Source organism: Anguilla rostrata, chromosome 6 (genome assembly GCF_018555375.3).
Source record: "Anguilla rostrata isolate EN2019 chromosome 6, ASM1855537v3, whole genome shotgun sequence".
In the NCBI taxonomy this organism is placed as follows: Eukaryota; Metazoa; Chordata; class Actinopteri; order Anguilliformes; family Anguillidae; genus Anguilla; species Anguilla rostrata.
The window spans coordinates 54,322,089-54,339,251 of NC_057938.1; the positions used below are offsets into that span (position 1 = coordinate 54,322,089).

General features: G+C 48.6%; 1 protein-coding gene across 13 annotated transcripts in view; it reads right to left on the reverse strand.

Moving 5' to 3' along the window:
* Nucleotides 1–17,163, reverse strand: part of map7b (microtubule-associated protein 7b) — a 45,052-nt gene that overhangs the window by 3,172 nt on the left and 24,717 nt on the right. For 5 of the 13 annotated variants that reach the window (XM_064340630.1, XM_064340624.1, XM_064340623.1 and 2 more), the window contains exons 2-18: nt 16,046–16,162; nt 15,510–15,584; nt 13,730–13,893; nt 12,645–12,759; nt 12,035–12,124; nt 11,098–11,208; nt 9,840–9,926; nt 8,563–8,679; nt 6,356–6,504; nt 4,716–4,846; nt 3,980–4,248; nt 3,219–3,435; nt 2,678–2,846; nt 1,131–1,235; nt 789–839; nt 477–531; nt 145–280 (exon numbers count right to left, since the gene is read on the reverse strand). In XM_064340630.1, the coding sequence (XP_064196700.1) occupies nt 145–280; nt 477–531; nt 789–839; nt 1,131–1,235; nt 2,678–2,846; nt 3,219–3,435; nt 3,980–4,248; nt 4,716–4,846; nt 6,356–6,504; nt 8,563–8,679; nt 9,840–9,926; nt 11,098–11,208; nt 12,035–12,124; nt 12,645–12,759; nt 13,730–13,893; nt 15,510–15,584; nt 16,046–16,162 (2,158 nt within the window). The remainder of the gene's footprint in view (nt 1–144; nt 281–476; nt 532–788; nt 840–1,130; nt 1,236–2,677; nt 2,847–3,218; nt 3,436–3,979; nt 4,249–4,715; nt 4,847–6,355; nt 6,505–8,562; nt 8,680–9,839; nt 9,927–11,097; nt 11,209–12,034; nt 12,125–12,644; nt 12,760–13,729; nt 13,894–15,509; nt 15,585–16,045; nt 16,163–17,163) is intronic. The other 8 variants (XM_064340627.1, XM_064340625.1, XM_064340629.1 and 5 more) reach the window with 8 other exon arrangements.

Below are 17,163 nucleotides of genomic sequence, written 5' to 3' on the forward strand. Positions count from 1 at the left end.
GCTTTAAAATTCAGGATACAAGAAGACGTTTAAATTAAAATGGCCGTCCGGGGAGAGCACGGTGAATTTATTTTAAAAATATTTTAGTTCTGTGAAACAGTGAGGACAGGTGGCAGGCAGACAGGTAAATAAAGGAGACCTCACCTCTCAGCTATCGTAGGTAGCGCGGGAGCGAAGTGTCCGTGGACTCGGTGTCCGTTTCGATCGCCGTGCTCCAAGTCTGGGTCCTCCTCCGCGCTGGTCACGGTCACGGACGGTGGCGTGAGTTGTGGAGTCGACGCTGCGGTGGGTACGCAAAGCCAGAGACATCATTCAGTCCTACATTCTAGACTCGAGTGGTGAGATGGGAACAGGTACATCATGCTTTAACAACTACAAGCATCATCGAACATCAGAACAAATATTTTGGTGAACCTGCTTTTTAAAAAGTGAGCTTTTCAAATCCGAAACTGTGTGAGATTGCGGAGTTTACAAACCCGTTAGCTCTGTTTTCGGCTCAGAGAACTCTCCGTTCCTGTGAGGAACAGATTTCTGCAACAAAAAAAAGAAAATAAATTAAAAATGGAAAAATGCAGCTGGTGCAAATTGGTGATTAGGGGAGACGTGTTCCTCATTAACTGGAGCTACAGCATTCTGCCCATCATCAGCAACGGCTGGTTTGATTGGCTGAGTTTGTCAACTTGCTATCATCTCAGTAGAAGCTCCACCCATTTTGGGCGACTGGAGATGTGATGTATTAAACGTGTCGCTGCGGAGGGGGCCTCGTTGCCGTGGTTACAGCTCCGTACCTTCTCTGCGGGATCCGACTTCCGAGTCCTCTTCATGATCTCTTCCAGTCGCTGCAGATGAAATATAGATAATCTGCTACTGCTTTCCACCGACAACATCAGTTTAGTTCCGGGAAAAGTTAAAGGCACTAGACTCTGATTTGGGAACCAGACAAAGAGTATCTGAACCAATCAGCATCTAGCAGGTCCAGGGCCTGTGTCATGAAACCCTCCCGCCTCTGTGACTGGAGGTTTGACTGTGATGTCACAATCGAGGCTGATACTCCATGGAACACACAGCACAGCCTGTGGTGTGTGCTACAGGCCCCGCCCTCCGTCACCATGGTTACACGTCACACGTACCTTCTTCCTCTCCAAGCGCTCCTCCTCCTGCTTCTGGAAGTGCTTCTCTCTCTCCATCCTCAGCCGCTCCGCCTCTTCCTTCTGGCGAGCCTCCTCTTCCTCTTTCTGCAGAAACAAGAATAAAATACCTGCTGCCAAACAGCCCCTTTGCTCAAGACACAGGAACTGCTCACCAGCACAACTAGGATCATGATGTGCGTAACAACCATGCCAAGAGGACGTTTCCTGTGTGTTTAGTCAGAGCAATTTAATTAGAGTCAATGAAGACTCCCTGTCAGGGAAGGTATAACACATGCACAAGAAGTCTTTTTTTTTAATAAGCAGACTAATTTTGCCTATAAGTGGAGCTTGTTATATTCGCAGAGGTGTTTGCCAGCGTGCTGACAGGGTGGCCTAGTGACTCCACTGTGGGTTTTAAGTGATGTGTTGCACACTGACTGTGGTGACTGTTACGGTGCTGACTGTAACTGCTCTGACTGTAATGATGCTGACTGTAACTGCTCTGACTGTAATGATGCTGACTGTAACTGCTCTGACTGTAATGATGCTGACTGTAACTGCTCTGACTGTAATGATGCTGACTGTAACTGCTCTGACTGTAATGATGCTGACTGTAACTGCTCTGACTGTAATGATGCTGACTGTAACTGCGCTGACTGTAATGATGCTGACTGTAACTGCTCTGACTGTAATGATGCTGACTGTAACTGCGCTGACTGTAATGATGCTGACTGTAACTGCTCTGACTGTAATGATGCTGACTGTAACTGCTCTGACTGTAATGATGCTGACTGTAACTGCTCTGACTGTAATGATGCTGACTGTAACTGCTCTGACTGTAATGATGCTGACTGTAACTGCGCTGACTGTAATGATGCTGACTGTAACTGCTCTGACTGTAATGATGCTGACTGTAACTGCGCTGACTGTAATGATGCTGACTGTAACTGCTCTGACTGTAATGATGCTGACTGTAACTGCTCTGACTGTAATGATGCTGACTGTAACTGCTCTGACTGTAATGATGCTGACTGTAACTGCTCTGACTGTAATGATGCTGACTGTAACTGCGCTGACTGTAATGATGCTGACTGTAACTGCGCTGACTGTAATGATGCTGACTGTAACTGCTCTGACTGTAATGATGCTGACTGTAACTGCTCTGACTGTAATGATGCTGACTGTAACTGCTCTGACTGTAATGGTGCTGACTGTAACTGCTCTGACTGTAATGATGCTGACTGTAACTGCTCTGACTGTAATGATGCTGACTGTAACTGCTCTGACTGTAATGGTGCTGACTGTAACTGCTCTGACTGTAATGATGCTGACTGTAACTGCTCTGACTGTAATGATGCTGACTGTAACTGCTCTGACTGTAATGATGCTGACTGTAACTGCTCTGACTGTAATGGTGCTGACTGTAACTGCTCTGACTGTAATGGTGCTGACTGTAACTGCTCTGCCTGTTACGGTGCTGACTGTAATGATACTGACTGTAACTGCTCTGACTGTTACGGCGCAGACGAAGGCCGTCCCGCTCTGACCTGTTTCTGGAGGCGCTCGGCCTCCTCTCGCTCCCTCTGCAGCCTCTCCTCCTCGGCGCGCTTCTCTTCCTCCTCCCTCTTCCTCCTCTCCTCCGCCAGACGCTGAGCCTCCTCCTCCCGCCGGGCTCTCTCCTCCGCCTTCCTGCGCGCCATCTCCTCTCTTCCTCTCCTGCGATAAAAAAAGAACAAAGCACCTGAGCCACACCCACATACTGAGCCACACCCACCTATAGCCTAGACCCACTTCTTGAGCCACACACACCTGAGCCATATCCATCACCTGAACCACACCCTCCTACTGAACCATATTCACCTAGTGAACCACACCCACTTACCTAGCCACACCCACCTACTGAGCCCCACCAACATGAGCCACACCCACCTACTGAGCCACACCCACCAACATTCTATATCCACCTACAGAGCAAGACCTACTTCCTACCCTTCTACTTTCCCCATTAAAATAGACCAGAGTGCCGCTGACGCTGACTGGAGAGGAGGGTGGATCTGCCTTTGAAGCGGGGCGTCGCCCGCTGCTTACCTCTCCGCCTCCTCCCTCTGCCTCTTCTCCTCCTCCTCCCTCTCCCTCTGCTCGCGCGCTTGCCTCCTCTTCTCCGCCAGCAGGCGGGTGGCCTCCTCGGGGTCCGTGGTGCCCGCCGAGGGCCTCCCTCCGCTGGGGGGCGTGGCCAGAGAGGGCGGGGCCGAGGGTGGGGTGGAGGGTGGGGCCGAGGGCGGGGTGGAGGGAGGGGCGGAGTCTGCTGGGGAAGGGGAAGGAGTCACACCATTAACTTCAGAGAATACGTACATTAGACAGTAAAAACAAACAGAGCCTGGAGCTCCCCAGTACCTCAGTCACTCCAAAAAAGGAGGAGAATAGATATAGAGAAAACTGGATAATGAACAGAATCTGCTTTTGGGAATGTTATTGTGTTCCCAGAGTCCTCCCATGAACTGCCTGTCGAGGGACCTCAGTACACTGACGGAGGGTCAGGTGTCCCCAGTCCTCAAATAAGCCTCATCGATTATGAGCTTAAATGCTTAAACTGATCCGAGATCAATACGCAGATGCTTCACACACACGGGTCCAGGTCTGTTTTGCTCATGGCAGAGGGCAATTCAGTGAAGGAGCTGCAATTCAATTCACATCCTCAAAAAATGCCTGTGATATGTTCTATGGGGACTTTTCAAAACGATGAACCGAATTTCAAAATAATTTCCTAAATAGACAGAACTGAAATTAAATTAGCGTCGCGCTCGTGAATCTATGGTTGCTATGGCAGCGCAGTCGGCGTGGTGACTCACCGCTGGGCGGCTCTTTGGATGGTGATGCAGACTCTGCGTTGGGGTTCATTTTGCCTTGGGTTCGAATCTCCGCCTCCTTCTGTAGCTCCTCCTCCTCCTCCTCCTTCTTCTCTGGCTCCTCCTCCTTCTGCGGACTCTGTGGCTCCGCCCTCACAGGCCGAACGTTCCCGGGGGAAAGGGGCCGACCCGGCGAGGGAGTCTCCTCCCCTGTGGGCGGGGACCTCACCTGCTTTGGGGTGGCGGGCCGCGGGGCTCCCTTGTGTGTGGCTCTGGAATGCAGGAAGGGAACCAATCACAAGGCAGGAATTTTGCTAAAATAAACTCCAATCAGCAGGTTACAGTTAAGAGATCAGGTGCTTTGACCATTGTAATGATATTTAAGAGGGAACATTTTTCAGTTAGTATTATTATCATTATTTGTTGTTATTGTTGTTGTTGTTGTCAAACGATACAGACTTAACAAATAATTCCATTCATTGCCAATAAAAAATTCAGGGGAACACATTTTCAGCTATGTATTATGATTTTTATTAATTCAACTTATTAGACACTGGGGCTTCACATTTGGACCATCACATTTGTATTAATTCTGACGAGGTGATATCGCACCCGATGAAACTAAGGAAACAAACAAGATTGGGCATGCTGTCATAATCCTATAACCTGACCTCTATCAAGCACACACTGCTATTACGGAGACAAATCTTTCCTCTGTGAACGCTTGCAGTTCCCCTACCGCACAGGTGAGGGCAGTGTGGCTCTGTTCCTTTGGTTGCCTGGACACCATGACCTCCTTCCCTCAGGAGGGGGAGCAACGGAGAGGTTGCTCCAAGACTTCCGCACGTAGTCTTTGTCTCGTTTGTTCCCCTTCATTGATCAGAAAAAACAAAAACCTGTCAGGAGGAGCTGACATAATACTAGGGAGATCCACTTTCAATCGAACACCCGTCAGTATTTATTTAGCACACACACACTGACTGGCTCGGAAAACGCAGACAGGAGGAAAGTAGAGAACTCTTTCAGTGTGGTGGAGAAGACCCGAGGAAATAAAGTACTTGAGGAAATAAAAAGGTTCCATTTTTGGTTGCGATAAGCTTGATTTAAAAAAGAAATAATTCATTTGAAGTAGCTTTAATAAACTAATTCAGAACATGATTGTTCTGAATTAACAACATTGTCGGACATCTCTAAAATATTTAAACATGATGCCGACACGGCGTTTCATCTGCGTGCAATAAACGAGCGCTCGACGCCGTTACCCCATTCTGATTAGCGCGTTCGTGTTTCCGTCCACAGGGGTCGTCATTTTTCGAATTTGTTCCGTCCTCAGGGTTAACCGAATATCCGCAGTTAAGGTTACGTTACCTTGGGTGCCCTGTGAAACGGACTCTTGGCCGTCTGTGGCCGACCGTAAAGCCATAATCAGCGCGGTTAGACTGAGACAGCCCTCCAGGAGCCGGCCTGCGCTAGCTAGCCGTGTCTTCATCCTTAAGCGCTTAATTACATAAGCTCTCGCATTCAGACGGATGGGCTGTGCGAAAACTCCCTAAAGCGTCCAAGAAATTAGATCAGACTGAGTCAGACACTGGCCTGCCATCTAAGTGTATACAAAAAAACAACAACAACCAAACAAACAAAAAAAAAAACACGAACCGTTTGAGAGCGTATTGATTCAAACGTCATTTCAACTGCCACTAGAGTTTCTAAGTGGGTTCTCCACACAATTCCTTTGATGATGATTATTAAAATGCAAACAGATAATGAACAGGTTATTAACATACACGAGAAGCAAACTACTGTCCTCGGTTTTGATAATGCAGCACAGTAGCCATCTTTCAGCTGCCCCAAAAAATGAATAAATGAATCAAAAAAAATGTATAAAAACAATCACATTTGAGCACATATTCTCACTCAGGCAACTTTGCTGACAAAGTTGTTGTTTAGTGATCACAGAACTGCATTTACTGTAGTTAGTTTGGTTTGTACTGTCCACACAGCTATACTGATGGATAGATATACGGATAGAGAGATACAGGCAGACAGAGACGGACAGATACACAGAAACAGTGTCATACCCTTAAGGCAGAGCTGCCTAGCCCTGTTCCTGGAAAAATACAGTTCTGTAGGTTTTCACTCCAACACTAACAAATGACACCGCATTCAACAGCAAGAGATCTCACAGAGTTGCTTAATTAGTACAATCAGGTGTGCCAAATTAAGAGTTGAAATGAAAACCTAAGATCGGTAGATCTCCAGGAACAAGGCTGGGCAGCCCTGACCCAAAGAGGACACTTTTCCCCCAGACTGGCACAGGAGACTTGACCTACGACCTGACACCGGGCTGATATAGCGCCTTGCCCGCGGGCGGCTCCGTACCGTGGCGGGGCTGGCGGTCCTGCGGCGGTGCACGCTGTCCAGGCTGGAGAGGGCTGTGCGCGGTCGATCCGCGCTCCGGCACTGCAGGGACTTGAAGGACGTGGAGGACATGGGGTGACAGGAAGCTGAGCGAGGACAAACGGGGATGACTACGCGGCCGTTTGGGGGGGGTAGCGGTTTTACCGTTCGCGGGAGAGCGGCATCCGTGGAGGAGGAGGAGCAGAAAGAGGGGGAGAGGCGCAGAGGAGGAGAAGCATGGCAAACGGAAGGAGGGAGGAGAAGAGAGGAGAGGAAAGAAAAAGAAGACAACATTGAGCGACTATTAGACCCCGCTACTCAGCGCGACAGACATGGCGAACGCAGTCATCACCGACCGAATGGATCAAACCAGCTTTACTGAGACTGGGCCTTGAGGAAAGTCCCCGTTAAGGGTGAGGAAATTATGGGGTCTTATTCCAAACTAAATAGAAAAAGAAGAATTGAAATTACATTTGAAACTGTTCAGCCGGGCACCTCCAGATACCATGGGAGGATGGGGTTACATCACAGCTGGTTGAAAAGACTTATTTTAGGGACAGTTCAATTCATTTGCCGACCAGGACAAAACTGCACCGAACTGTCAGCCAAAATTAATTTGGGGTGGGCGGGGGGGGGGTTGGGAGGGTGCCAGTGATGACTGAGTAACGCACTGCACTCGATTCCACACACGTTAGTCAAATCAAATCAACGAAGGAAGCAGCAAACGGTGAGAAAACTGCAAGACCTCAGCATCCATCCCCAGAGCAAGTTAATGCAGAATTACAACCAAGCAAAAGCGCGTTAGAATAAAGCCCAGCATCTCCACCAGGGCTGCAGAGAAACTCCCATCACCCCACAGCCAGAGAGAGCTTCAGTGCTGTACGACCACTGCAGCATTCTCATACACATTATTTACACACTTCTCACATACAAGAGCGAACACACAGCAAAATTTAAATCCAAGGCATTTTGAAGATGCTCTCAACCAGAGCAAAATACACAGCATTACAGGTTTTTAAAAATGCAAGCAATTTATACAGCTGGATATTAACTGAAGCGATTCAGGTCAAGTAGCTTCTTAAAGGCTGTATCAGCAGCGCCCCACCAGAGAATCAAACCTGCAACCTCGCAGTTGAAAGCATTTTCTTCATCCGGAGGTCTAATTATCACATGCAAGCCAGACTATCAGACCTACACCACGTGTCTTTTAGCTCAAAGGTTGCAGGTTCAATTCCCAGATGGGACACAGTCATTGTAGCTTTTGAGCAAGGTGCATTGCTTCAGTAAATATCCAGCCGTATAAATGGACGCTATGTTAAAATGTAATCTGTGGCTCTGGATCCAAGCTCCTGCTAACCGTCAGTAGTTTTTTGGGGGGAAGAAAGGACGATCTAAAAATGGCACGACCTGATTTCCGAAGAGCATTTATGCCCTGAACAGCGTTCCAAGGCCAAACTCGTCCTCAAAGGGGCATTGTGTGGGTGCGGCATGATCGCTGCCAGTCACAGCCCGACAGACAAAAAAACCTGCGTCCCACTGTATCAGGAGAAGGGGAGCGCTGGGTTGTTCCAAAAATAATATTAACAAGTGACCAAAACCTCACATTACTAGAAAAATGAATGGTAGATATGCAAAGCAAAGTGTTTAAACTGCACTAAACTGCCCAACACTCACCCGCTGCATAGATCCAGCCAAGCTCTAACTGGAAGGTCAATTCCATTTCAGCTCAGTCAATTCCAGAAACTAACTGAAATTCCAGCCATTAGTTCTAAAATCCTCATAAAAAATAATAGGCATTTTTCAGTGGTCAGTGAGGCAGAGTTTAATGTTCCTGAACTGGCTGAACTGAAATGGAATTGAGCCCAGGTCTGGCAGGTAGGTGTGCGTGTGTGCGTGCCTGCTCGCGCATGCGTGTGTATGTTCACGTGTGCGTTTGCTTTGCATGTGTGCGTGTCTATATTATTCCCTTCAGCCTGTGGACTATAAATCCCATCCGTACAAGATTAGATGCGGACGAACACAGAGGTCAAATTATAATGGCGGTGCAGTTTGATTTAGAGTGCAGTCAGAGCAGCATTAAAGACTCTTATTCAATAAGATGCCATTTCTGTTTCTGGAAGAGTCCGCTTCGTTAGCCGCTACTGGTGTTCTGCGAGGCGCTGGGATAGGAGGGGGGGGGCGGGGGGTACCTGCTTCCCCGGACAGCGACGCAGCGCTCTTGCTCCGGGCCAGGTAGGAGTGCGTCGGGGTCAGCAGACGATTCACCATGCTGCTCTCCCAGGGGGTCAACGGTAACCGCCGCGAGGCTGTGACAGACACACACGCGCACACATACACACACACGCATACACACATACAGACACGCACGCACGCACGCACACACACACACACACACACACATTACGCACAGAAGTGGCAGGGGCGTGGGTGCAGTGTGGCAGTGGGCAGCTGCCTGGCGCAGGCGGCATGTTAAACAGCAATGAGAATGTGCTGCCAGCGAGAGGATGAGCGCCCTCCTCAGGTACGCGCAGGTACTGCACGACGAGTCTGCCCAAAGCCAGCAGAAAGGCCCTGTATGGAACTCTCACATCACATGCAACACTTCAGACGTCTCCCAGCTCAGCAGCCTGAGTTACACATGCATGGACTCATTAAGCCAACATTCCAACAGCCGTCCCACTCTAAATTAGAAGTGGGGGGGTGATGATGATGCAGCTGTATCTTACAGGCAGCTTTCTCAATAAGCCTGTGGGTTAATGCGCAGATGGTGTTAAGTCGCGGTTCCGGTTAGCGATTCACAGCGCCTTGGATCTGTGTTAAAACGGTGAAGCGGTCCAGGTATCTGTGTGTGAGTGCAAACACAGGAAGTGCAAAGCTGAGCTCTGGCGTTAGCCAATGGCGTGCGATGACACGGGCAGCACTCGATCGTTCCGGCTGACACCCGCCCACTGGGCCCCCCAGCGGGTGGGGGGTGGGGGGGAAACTAGGCTGGAGATTGGACGATCTCTAGGAAAGAGGCCATAAAAGGTAATGCTCTTACCACAGTATAAAAAAGACCCCTAAAAGCTATGAATCGATTCTGGTGTTAGAAGCTAAAACGATGGACTCAAAATGCTATTGTACATACAAGCAAAAATTAAAAATACACTGGTAGTGCACCAGTAGTTGAGATCTTTGGCCTGAATTACAAAAATGAGCTGTGATATTTATGAGCAGCTTCATAAAGCCTACGATGTAAACACAAGACCCAAAAAAATGCACATTTTCTTCAATATGCCCTTGATTTAGATCTGTTTACTAAATTAAGTGGGCACAAAAGTAGGGGTGTAAGCAGAGCACAATATGGCCTATATGGGTATAAGGAGACACAATTTCCAGCCAGTTTGATATGGAGCTGTGAGGCGTGAATGAACTCCGTGGGATAAAGTCTGAAAATGCCCCAAAAAACCCCGTTTCCCAGAAACACCTGAGGACGTGTGCCGAGGGGTCTTCTCTTTGAAGACGCGGGGTTTAGACTGAGCTTTTTTTAAGGAGGGGCTCCATTTCTGTAAGGCTGGGAGGACAGACCAAAATACGTTACTACCAGCAAGTGCTTTTTCATTTTTCTAACCCCAATATAGAGAAATAAAATGCATCCATCCATCCTGGAGAAGGTAAAACACAGAAACCACCACAGCCAAATAACACGTTTCCATTTTTGATGACTGAGCAAGCAGGCAGGTTCCTTGTGTTTTCAATATACATATTAAAAAAATGTTATACAATCAATATCTGCTGCATTCTTTTTTCAACCTTAAACTCCAGAAACTCAAATATAAAGGACAATGAGCAATCTGAAATCAAAACAGGGCAATGTGGACACAAGTCAAATTATTTGTGAAACATGGACACTTATTACAAGAACGGGCAGTGACACAGGAACACAAGACAATAACGTGTGGGAGGAGCCAACAAGACATGACACACTTCACACTTCACAGAGCTGTCTCCTGATTGGTCCAGAGCCATGCTGACAGAGGTCAGAGGCCACCAGGCTGGTGTCACACAAATCCAATTCACAACCGACAGAGCTAAAGTCAATGTCAAGTCACCCAGAGGTTATTTGTCTATCATTAGTCAAGTGAGTACAGCAAAGAGGAATAAACTGGCAAATTAAACAACCTGGACAATCGTATAGAGAGAGCATCCTTACCTGGATAACTTCAAAAACTGACTGATACAAAAGCAGAATACAGAGAGCTGGAGTGTATTACTCTTTTAAGGAATGGGGATAGCCAGCTAAACAGCTACGGAGAGGGAGTCTATGGGGTCCTGTCTTACAACTGTCTGTTAGCACTGCCCCCCTTCCCCACTCCGGACGCTAACATGATGCTAGCTGTAATCAAATGCACCCACCTCATTTAAAGAGATAGTACCTCAAAAACCGAACAGTTACAAGATGACTGAGTGATGGATGGGTGTGCACCAGCTCTCCTCGTTCTTTGCGCTAGTCTATTTTTGAAGTTACCAAGGTAAAGGGCTTCTTTCTTTATTTTTTCTTTTCTTGCGTCTCATTGTTTTGAGGCAGTGCGGTTGTCAGGGAAACAGGTAGCTTGTACGTCAATACAGGATGAGACCTGCGTTCTTGGTTCAGAGAGAGAAAAAGAGAGAGTGAGAGACAAGAGAGAGAGAGTGTCAAAGTGGGGGGGGGGGTTAGGTCAGGGTGTGGGGGGGGGGAACTGTACCTCGGTCTGGAGAGCTTAAGAGGGTTGCTGAGGAGGATGACAGCCGCTTAGTAATGACTGGATCTGCGTGTTTGGAAAGGTTCACGGTGGAAACTGACCTCCTCTCTGCATCTAAAACAAACGGGAGACAATAGGTGACGGTGTCCTGAGGAGGGGGCGTGGTCTAGGGTCTAGACTAACCCAACCAGAGGGCCCGGGGTGGGGGGGCCTCTATGGAGAGAGGAGAGGAGAGGAGAAGAGAGGAGGAGGGGGAGAGGAGAGAGAAGCACTCTCCCAATATCACCCCTGGCAGAGCACAGAGGCCTCCTTCCTCTACAGGTTGACCTGCTCTACCTGACACAATCCATCAGCCGGGAAACAAGCGATACAAAGACACTGATGCCAATGTGGGGAATATGTTCTGGTACTTTGAGGAATTGGCTTGACAAATCCCTGCATTTTTATTTAAATTTTTTAGGAGACAACTCTTCACCCACATTAAACACATTTAGATAACTGTATGAAACAATCCAGTGTTTAATGTGTGTGCCATTTTACTTATCTGGGACCAGTTGTCAAATGAAAATATTATTCTCATTGTCAATTTATCTTCAAATGGTATGAGAAAATGACTGGGGGTTTAATTTTGTGGGGGGTGAGGGCAGACATACTGAAAATCCACGTCGAGATGGTTACGGCTTCGTCCGAATTGTGTCAGATATTTCAGGCCAATCCATTTTCAGAGATACGTTTCACAAAAAAAAAAAAGATAGAACCTAATGTATTAATACTGAAGTGCTCTACTCTAAGGTCGCCTAGCGTTAAAGCATGCCTACTATCAGTGCGCGTTCTACAGAACCCAGCTCTTCCATTACTGGTACAGAACCCAGCTCTTCCGTTACTTCCGCTACTGCGCGAGGAGAGAGAGAAGTCATTTCCACGTTCGATCGCGTAGTACCGTATCTGCGAACGGAACTGAACGCGCCCTGGAAGTGCTGTTCCAGGCCGGCGAGATCGAGAGGAAAGAGGAAAGAGGACTCAACAAAACCTGGGCGAGAGAAGACAAAACAAAAAAAAACAAAAAAAGGGGGAGAGCAGGAACAAGATGATGAGCGACTCAGTTCTCATCATTTAAAAAAAAAAACAGCAAATCAAAAAGCTCATGCGCATGTGTATTAATGCGACAACAAAAACGGCAGAGACCAGACAGACAGAGACAGACACAGACACAGACAAACAGGCAGGCAGACACGTTGCGTCAAAAATGGAGACTTAAATCATAGAGAAACCTGTCATTACACCTGAGAGCAGCAGCAGCGTGACAAGATTGAAAAGGCTGGGAATATACTTTTGCGCAGAAAGGGAAAGGAAATGAGCTTCAATAAACTGCGTAGATGAAAGCTTGACTCCTGCAGAGGTCGGTATCTGTATGCATGAGCAATAACAGGCGTAACAGCTTGGGAGATCAAATAAAAAGTAATTAAAGAATACTTCGAAATGGGCGGGGCCAAGTCAGAGTGGGCGGGGCCAAGTGAGAGTGGGCGTGGCCACCGGGCCTGGTTATTTACCACTGGTGTGGGCGGTGCTTCCGTGCAGCGGCCCGCCCCAGGACCAGCGGTTGGGCTTCGGCTTGGCTCGCTGGCTCCTCTCCAGGGTCCGCCGCATCACGGCCTCGTGCCGCACCTGCGCACGCACAAACCCGATTGGTCAGATTCGGCCAATCGACCAATCAGAAGGCCGGAACGCCCGGGACACCGCCATCGTTTTTCCCCATTCCATGACATTATGACATCACAAAGCTTGGGGGACAATCAGTAAGCTCCCTTGGGGTTTTTTGGAATAGTTTGGAATATAAGTATAATTATAGTTTATTAACTTTTTATTATTAACCAGTCCATAATTTCTCCATTCGAGATTTTTCCACGGAATTCACCTGTTTTCAGTCTTCCAAGCTGATCTGATTAATGTTAGTGTCAGCTGCTCTAGAATTATGTTCCTGCGATGCAGTACTTTTGCGCTCAACAAAGGATTTTAGTGCAAATAAGGCCTTGACAGTATCTATTCATCAACCTTTAGTGAAAGAAAAGAATTTCATGAAGGACTGGCGAGACTGGGAATATAAGACCGCTTCACAGAGTAAGAATAGTAACGAATGAGACGGACTGTTCCGGAAAGACAAATGGCATCTTATTGAACACGAGTTTTTAGAGGAATGCTGCTCTGACTGCACTCTAAATCAAACTGCACCGCCATTATTATTTGACCTCTATATCCATCCGCATCTAATCTTCAATGGAAGGGATTTAAAATCCTCGGGCTGAAGAGAATAACATAGAAACGCACACGTGCACATGAACACACACACACACGCATGCGTACACATACATACATACATACATACACACACACACATACATACACTCGCGCACAGACACAAACACACACACCCTTCAGCCCTAGCAGTGGATACATCAGCGAACCCTTTTAATAACAATATTAATCATTTATAATAACTTCAAATTTTAAAACCATGTCCAGACAAGCAAATCAGCATTAGGAACAGGACAATCAGTCCTCAGGCTGCAGGTGCCTGAGCCCAGCAGGGTGTCAGCCTTGACCCCTGACCCCTGACCCCTGACCCTGTGCGGCCTACCTTCTCCTCCTCCAGCCTCTGTCTCCTCTTCTCCTCCACGGCGGTGCGCCTCCTCTCCTCCCTGATCCGCTGCTCCTCCAGCCTCCTCCGCCGCTCCTCCAGCTGTCTCTCATAGTACTGCTTGGCCCGCTCCTCCCGCTCCTGCCAGGCCGCCTCCCGCGCCGCTGCAACCAATCAGGCGGCTTTACTGCCCTGATCCCGCCACACCCCGGGCGACTTTACCGCCACACACACCGAACGACTTTACCGCCACACACACCGAACGACTTTACCGCCACACACACCGAACGACTTTACCGCCACACACACCGAACGACTTTACCGCCACACACACCGAACGACTTTACCGCCACACACACCGAACGACTTTACCGCCACACACACCGAACGACTTTACCGCCACACACCCGAACGACTTTACCGGGCCCCACCACCGCAACGACTTACCTGCCCACACACCGACAGACTTTACCGCCACAACACCGACACTTTACCACAAACACGCGAAGCTTTACCGCCACACACACCGAACGACTGTACGCGCCACACCGACATTTCCAACGGACTTTACCGCCACACACAACGAACGACTTTACCGCCACACACACCGAACGACTTTACCGCCACACACACCGAGCGACTTTACCGCCACACACACCGAACGACTTTACCGCCACACACACCGAGCGACTTTACCGCCACTCCCCGGGCGACTTTACCCTGAAGATCCTGCCATGCACTGGGCGTTTTTACCGCCCCAATCCCGCCACGCACCGGCACTCGCGGGTTGGGCTGCTGCCCGCAGGACATTCTTACACCAGAGAATAATACTCTAATAACACTCTGCTCGTTTGCAACAGAACCAGCGAGTTTACCGTCCCACGACACGCCAGACAGCCGTGAGCCGCCGCCATTTTGCTGACTGATGTTCACTTATAATCAAACGGGCGTATTTACTGCTCTGATCATAATTCCGGGAGAGACTAATGTCTGTACTACACAGCCATTAGTTCTGTTTTCAAAAATCACACACTGGTGTATGTAACTGAACCGCAAACAATGGGAGGGGGCGAGGGGTGGGCAGAATCTCTCTGTGACTCAGCAAAATCACAGCCTTTAATAATCTGTGTCACTTCCTGATTCTTTCGGCTTTCGCACTTTGTGGCCCAGTTTGTACATTTAGGCTATAACAGGCTCGTCATTCTGCATGTTCTCATGCCCTTTAAAGACTCTGAAAAGCATATATCCCCCCAAGCATGATTCTAAAGGTTATCATCTCATCACATAACCATAAGAGGAAGTTATAAAAAGCTGACATTTTCCCCCCAAAACTCTGTACTGCAATCAGACTGACAAAACAAACATATATCTTTCCAATTTAACATATTTATAACCAATCATGAATCATTCATATGAAACTTCTCTTAACACAGACAGGTCTCCAAACACACTGCAGCTTGGGTGAACACAGTGACCTACATAGCCATCTACAATGCCTCACAGGCTACAGCCAATGGAACAGCTCCTTATTCATGACCAGGAAGGGCTCGGGACCAATGGCGAGGCTGCATACTGGTAAGTGGGTTGGACTGGGGCCTGAGGAGAGGCTTAAGAACCAGACAATATCCTTTAAGCGCACCTTTTGTCCTCCCTCCACCTGTCCGCTGCTTTTGTCGCTCTCAAACAGCGCTCCCGCCAGGTTCTGTTCGTAGGAACAGACAGGAAGTGAGCGTTGCCGTGACGCTTCGCCTCCGAACCTCGTGACGCGGAAAATACGTACCGATCTGTTTTTCCCGCTCCTCCCTGCGCTCGCGAGCGAGCCTCTGCCGTTCATCAATCTTTAACACCAGCGGCTCTGCGGAGAGAGAGAGAGAGAGGGAGAGAGAGAGAAAGAGAAAGGCCAGTCGTTAAACGAGTGCGGTTAGCGGGAGGACTGAAATATTTACACGGGGACACCTCAGGGCACAACACAGGCATGTACAGGAGGCCAGATGGCATGGAGAAGGACAGCTGCGGGTAACTGGAAATGGTGAATAAAAAGAGAAAGAGAGAGAGAGACAGAACTAAATATAGAGACAGAAAGAGAAAGCGATAGGTATAGAGAAAGAGAGATAAGCACAGAGAGAGAGGGGGGAGGGTGGAGAGAGAGATGGAGAGAGAGAGGTGTGGAGAGATAGAGGGAGAGAAAGAGAAAGCTAGATAGAGAGACAGACATAGAGAGAGGGAGAGAGGCATTGAGAGAGAGGGAGATGGAGAGGAGAGAGTTATAGAGAGATAAAGGGGGAGAGAGAGAGAGAGAGAGAGGAAGAGAGAGACCTGGTTTGCTGCCAGCGTTGCTGCTGTTGCTGTTCTGACCCGTCCCGGAGGAAGGAGGGCGGCAGGGTGGTTTCCTGTCCTCCTCCGATTTGGGCTGTGAGCTGCTGCTGCCACCGCCTGTCAGAGAGGAGGGGAGAAAGAACAGCACAGTTCCATCAGAGAGAGGGCGAGGGGTATTACACAGGGCAGCGAGAGAGAGAGAGAGAGGTAGGGCCCAGGAGAGCAAGAGATACAGTATATAAGAGAGAGAGAAAGCCTGCAGTAGAGGGAGCAGAGAGAATGAGAGAGAGTATAGGATACAGTAAAGAAAGAGAAAGGGTGGGAGAGAGGAGTATACTTTATATGTGCAAGAGGTGATACCGTAGTTAGGTGGAACTAAATGTTTGTTACATTTAAACTTCAAACTCCAAGCAGCACCCCCCTCCCCCACCCCCCACACCACTGCATACCCACACCACACCTCCCAAAAAAATGGAACTGCCCATCTCTGACGCAGACAATTTTGAGGGCTTACCACCTGGCGTGTGGATTTACGACCATTTTAGCTAAATGCTACGTGCGGAGCCCCATGTAGCAGCAGCAGCGATTTAACTGGGCTCGCCAGGGGAAGCAGACACATTGACCGTTCATCACAGCTGTTCTGCAGCGGCTCTGGTGCTGTAAAACCGTTAGGCCACACAGTGTTAGCGACTACCGGGCTATTTTTCAACCGCTTTTATTGACTTGCGACAGGCTGTTACGAAACCCAGTTCAATAGCTAGACTCATTTCAGTCTGGCTTGGCTTCCACCTGGGGCCTGTGCTCTGTCCTTTACGTTCGCACATTTAAGGGGGCCATACGGCTGGTGATAACAGTGTTATAAGCAGGAATGTTCTTCCCCTGTAAAGTGACAGACTCCATTTTTACCAAAAAAAACTGCAATCAACAAAAAAAATTATGAAAGCCATCAAAATATTGTGTGTGTCTTGTGAAGGAACGCTCCAAGCTTCAGGGGTGGTGTCGCCTCCTGAGGGGACAGCAGGGGGCGCACAGCGCCAGTATGTGAGGCCGACCCACAGTGTCTGCAGGTCTTTCTGGTTTCCGTTAAATAAGATGCAAATCTAGGCCTAAGAAACCAG